A 5,549-nucleotide genomic window follows, 5' to 3' on the forward strand; every position below is an offset into this window, starting at 1 on the left:
TGTGCCTGCTTACATGTCGGTTTCGATTGGAAAAGTATCTAGCGCAGCCTCGTCGGTGCGGCGTGCCATCCCTCAATTCGACTCCCAAAAGAGCTAAAAAAGGAGAGGGAAGACGTGCATCGCCTGTGAACTTCTGTGCGTGTTTATGTGTGCGTAGCATGCACATTCAAAACACACTTCGTCGTAAAGGACGACTGCCGGTTTCACGTGGGCATGCGACTCCCCTACACACCCCAAACAGAGCGAGCGAGCAGAGAAAAATGAGGAGATGGGTCAAATTTGCTTCAGGCGCTCATCATGATCGTGGCGTGGGTGTATATAATATATATATATATATATTATATATAACGGGGAGCGAAGGGAGGAGCACATAAGAAGCAGCAGAGATGATCGTGGCGACTAGCAAAGAAAATGCGAAGCGCGAAGAGATGTGCCGGAAGAAAATGAAAAACGGAAACGCAACACACACAAAAAAAAAGCAAACGATGTCAAACAAGTCGAACATAAAAATAAATAAAAACGTACTGAGAAAGCCCAACCCGTCTTTGCCTGCTCCGGCTTTGCCGATGGCTCTCTGCCAAGCGTGCGAAGTACAACCTCGAAGAAGAGCGCGGGTTCGCTATCGCGCTGGCGCGGTGTTCGTGACGAGGGGCGAAAAGAGAGGAGAGATGGACAGAGAGCGCGCAGGTGGGAAGACGCTTTCAGGACAAAAAAAAGAAAGAAAGAAAGCGATCCGACATCAACAGCAAAGCTGAAAGTGAATAATAATAAAAAAAAATGAAGACGTGACGAGAGAAAGAAAAGGAGGCCACAACGGTATCCATGTAGAGTGTGTGCGTGTGTGCGTGTGTGCGTGTGTGCGTGTGTGCGTGTGTGCGTGTGTGTCCACGTGCCTCGCAGGGTAGGGAAGGAGGGAGTGTATATCATAAGAGAGAGGATCCGCCCATGTAGGGCGAAGCGCACAAAACAAGAGAGACACCAACACACACACACACACACACACACACACACATACAGGCATGCGCCATGCGAAGCCGAAAAATAAAAGCGAAAGCAGACATAGAAACACCGGCATGCACAACGCAAGATGCGGCCAGCAGCACACGCACGCCCTCCCCTAAAGCAAAGAGAGGGAGGGAGAGGCAGAGACCGCGGAGAAGCGCAGCGCGGCGCCTCGGCGTGCGTATGCATCAAGCCTGAATAGCCACATAGGAAGAGATCCGCCGGAGGGCGCACACGAGGTGTGAAGCAGAGACAGTGGCACTGCACAGCGTTGCTGACAGCCACCACCATCTGGATGCGGCACGTGCAACACACATATACACAAAAGCCCAACGTCTCTCTCCCTCTCTCGTCTCCGCCCGTTTCTCCTGCTTTGTGTCGATATGTCGAAGCGCGCGGCGGCTGGTGTATTGCGGAACGAAAACGTGAAAAAGGGCAGGCGGATGTGTATAAGCCAGAGCGAGCGCGAGAGCGACCAAGCAAAAAAAAAAGGTGGGAAAGGGGCAGGGCAGGACAGGGCAGGGCAGCGCACATCACCGCGTCGCTGAGAAATCTCAGGCAGCGAAAAAAAAATGCGAGGAGCGACCACAAGATAGAGAGAAACGAGATACAAGTCAGCAGTAACAAGGAAGAGGATGGGGTGGGTCGGTGGGTGGGGGGAGTGGGGAGCTGGTGCAAGCGCGAGACACACAGATAGCCAACATCAACACACACACACACCTATATATATATACGATGTCCTTCACGGCGAGACATAGGGAGGAACAAAAAAAGGAAGCATGCGGGCTCAACGGCACAAGAGAACAGCGGACAACGGAGAGCACAGAGGTGGATGACGCAGCCAGGCTGCCCCGCAAAGTCTACTCACTGCCCTCCACACCTCCCGCTCCCGTTAAGCCTAGTCCCTTGACGCCCTCGCTGCCTGTGCGGTGGACTGTCGTTATGCCGAAGCTCTTAGGTGAGGGGGGAGGGGGGCGCGTGCACATGCCTGCGAGTGACAGAGCGAGAATAAATACACACATAAGGGCACGGCGGCCGGCACGATGCGAAGACTGAGAGCACACGAAGAGTCCCGTGTCATCCTCACTTCACGCACCCCACAACGGCTTTCAGGAAAGTCTTCTACTGGAGTAGTGCGACGGCTGCCATCAGCGCCTCTTCACGCGCACTGTCTGACCGCGACGGCACATCGACGGATGAGATGGCGCCGCTCATGTCCAAGTCCACCGTCGTCTCTGCCGACTCCGAGGAGGACAGCAACAGCTGCGGCGTAAAGATGCTCGGCTGATTCGACCTGCACGCCACAAGTTTGGAAGAAGACAGCGACCGCGCTTCTGCCGAAGCACAGCCGTGACAGTCCTGAAACCGCCCAGGAGGGGCGCTGCACGCACGCCCCGTCTCAGTCGTCGATGTGCTAGCCTCCGACGCCTCGCCGTCACAGTCCTCAGAGTGGTACGTCTCGACCGCGTGGCCGCAGAACTCGCACGTCAGCATATCAGTGCAGCTGTGGCTGTGCACCTGCGGCAAGCCCGAGCGAGTCTTCAGCAAACCGTGTTCCTCGTGCTCAGCGGCATGGTTGCTGTCGTCGCACAACGTTGGGCCGGGCGCGTCAACAGCTGACGAAAGGGTCCGCACCTCCCAGTGCTGCAGCTTTCCCTCATCCGCCGCATCACGGAGCCACGCGGTGTTCTCGCCCGCGCCGGAGAAGCCCCTGCCGTCCCGCTCCAACTCCGGCTTGGCCTCCACGCAAGAGGCCGACAAGCTCCGTCGCCCCCTCTTCGCGTTCAGGTGGGCTGGCACGCAATACACATCTGCAGGGGCGCCGTCGACGGCCCACTGAGCCCCCCTCTCTGTGCGCTGCACCGCGCGCCAGTGAGCCGCGCAGCACCAGTGGATGCGCATGGGCACTCGCCCAACTAGAGGCGCTGGAACCGTCGCCAGTACCTCGAATTCAGGACAGAGAGGTGGGGCAGCGTCGGTCGCAGTTGCCGCGACAGTGGTACTGATGTTGCTGGCTGGCACCGTGTACGCAGCAGCACGCACATCCGTCGACGCACACTGCGTCGCAGCATCCATCGCGCCTTCGCTTCCCTCGGCAGCAAAGCCGTCATTGCCCGCGGTTGGCCGCGCAGGCTCTGCTGACAGCATGCTCTCCTTCTCAGCCGCCCACCGAGCGTCGATATCATCGCCACTCCGCTGCACCTCGCGGCTTCCGGCAGAGCCGAGCGGGGACAGGTAGCACGCCGTCTGTGTGAACTGGAGATCATCTGATAGGCCGCTCCGCAGAGTATGGGAGCGTCGGCTGCTGCTGTCTCCGCTGAAAGACGCACTGACGCTGCCCCTTGCTATCGGCGGAGAAGAGGGAGGCGCAGCCGTTCCATCCTGCACCGGGGCGTCCGCCTCGCCGGCACGTTGCGTCTGACCGCCACTGCCCTCAATCGGAGCACTCCCCAGTGGGCGCAGTAGTGACGGTGGATTCGTGGCGCTGGCCGCCGCTGCCGCTGCCGGCGCCTCTGTACCTCTCGGCCTAGTGGCAAAGCAAGAGGCCGCCGTAGTGGCGACGTGCTCGCTCTGCAGACTCGGCAACTCACCAGTAACGACGGTGGCGCTGCTGTTAAAGCTCGTCACGTGCAGAAAGCTAGCCGCCGTCTTCGTTGTAAATGAGCCTGCGAACGGGGTGGAGTCGCCCGACATGAGAAGAGCGTTGGTGAAGGGCGAGACCTCGTCCGAGGGGGCGGCGCCGCTGGCAATGTCCACACAGGGGTGCGCCACATCACCAGAGACCGTACTGTACGCCGTAGAGAACGCTGAGGAAGCACTAAGCGATGCGAAGGGGGTTCTCGCGTCGCCAACAGTTTTGCTATCAACATTGGGCGACGAGGGCTCCTCCATCGCCGAGGTGGCCGCGGCCACGTCGGAGTCGCGGTGGCGTACGCGATTAGAGCTCGGCATGGCAGGATAACAACCGAAAAGAGAACGAGCGCGCGGCAATGCTAGCAGCAATGGCAGCTTGTAGTTGCGAATAACAGCGTCGGCTAGCAGGGATACCGAAGACACAATAATACGAAAGAAGGGAGCGCAGCGCAACCGAATAGCGCTGCTGGTATGATCAAAAAGGAGGACGCAAGCACAAACTCGACACGAGAAGACGTTGCAAGATAGGAAGACACACGAAGAAGGCAAAAAGAAAAAGAAAACGCGTACAGACACCAAGAAGTATGTGGGAGGGGGGGGCAGAACAGAAAAACGGCAAACCTACGCACACACACACATACAAGAGAGAGATAGAAACGCACACAAACGCTCAAGCAGAGAGCAAGAGAAATGCTTTCCTTCGTTTCGTCGCCTTTTTTGTGGTTTGCCTCTTTCGTCGTTTTCTTTGTGTGTGTAAGAGAGAACAAATCCTTAATCGTGCCTCCGCTGCGCACCTTCTCGACCCACTCCTTGTCCCCTCGCCCCTGGGCTGAGCGTGAGAGATGGAGAGGAGAGCGACGGCGATGTATGCCACTCTGGTGCTCCTTAAGACTTGTTTTGCTGTCTGCCAGCACCCTGGTCCTTGTCGTCAGAGATGTTCGGAAATGTGCAAACAATGATGCAGCAGAGAACACACACACACACGAAACACAAACAAAAACAGAAGCAACGAAGCGTAGCACTGCGCCGCCACTCACGTGTGAGAACGGTGAGTAGTGAGAGGTCGCGTTGGGAGCAGGGTGAGTAGTTGTTGCGGAGTGTATGTGAGGCTTGCGCCACTGAGGCCGGTATACATATATATATATACCTGTGTGTATGTGTCTCTGTGTCTGTCTGCGTGTGATGGGGGGGAGGACAGAGGGGGAGGGGATATATGTGCGACCTTGGTATACACCCCCCGCGTGGAGCATACAAGCAGCCACAACAAGCAAGTGCCGGCGGAGGCAATAAGTCTATCGGGTGTATGGATGCGTTCTTCTGGCGCTCTGGTTTTATACGTCTATACAGTACGCTGTCAGCTAGGGAAGGGGGAACAACAACGAAGAGATAGAAATGGAAGAAAGCAAGCACTGAAGAGTTACGGCAAAGTCAAAAAGGGAAGGCGAAGAGGGCAAAAAAAGGAGCGAGGACACAGGAGTCGGCTCGCACGACAGTGTGACAGTAGCGGTGCCGGCCGCAGCGAGACGTGGAGAGTATAAGAGAGAAGTTGGGGGTTGGGGCTGGCAATGAGGTATACGCAAGATGAAAAGATCGATGTCGAAGCAAAAGAAAGGGAAGAGGGGCAAGGAGGGGAAGGGGGCGTACGAGAAATAGCGGAGGGTGGGGGTATAAAAGCACGAGCACGAGGAAAAGAAAAAAAGAGGGGGCGACCAAAAAAATAACGAGTTTCTACTGTAGGGGAAAAGGGGGAAAGCCGAAAATAACACGAGAGAGAGGGGGTGAGATGGACAGCGCTGCTGTATCACACGCCCGTACGTACACAGGCGTGCAGTCACACCCACGCACACACGTTGCCGTCGTCGTCGATCGGCACACGCAATGCGCCCTCCAAAAAAAAAAAGAGGGGGCGGAGA

General features: G+C 56.9%; 1 protein-coding gene across 1 annotated transcript; it reads right to left on the reverse strand.

The window, feature by feature from the left end:
- Positions 1 to 2,124: 2,124 nt before the first annotated feature.
- LINJ.12.0440 (hypothetical protein, unknown function) lies at positions 2,125 to 3,954 on the reverse strand (the record flags this gene model as incomplete). Its single annotated transcript, XM_003392240.1, has 1 exon — positions 2,125 to 3,954. One exon carries the CDS (start codon positions 3,952 to 3,954, stop codon positions 2,125 to 2,127), a length of 1,830 nt encoding a protein of 609 aa, XP_003392288.1.
- Between the last annotated feature and the right edge of the window lie 1,595 nt (positions 3,955 to 5,549).

The sequence above is a fragment of the Leishmania infantum genome, chromosome 12, assembly GCF_000002875.2.
Source record: "Leishmania infantum JPCM5 genome chromosome 12".
Taxonomy (NCBI): domain Eukaryota; phylum Euglenozoa; class Kinetoplastea; order Trypanosomatida; family Trypanosomatidae; genus Leishmania; species Leishmania infantum.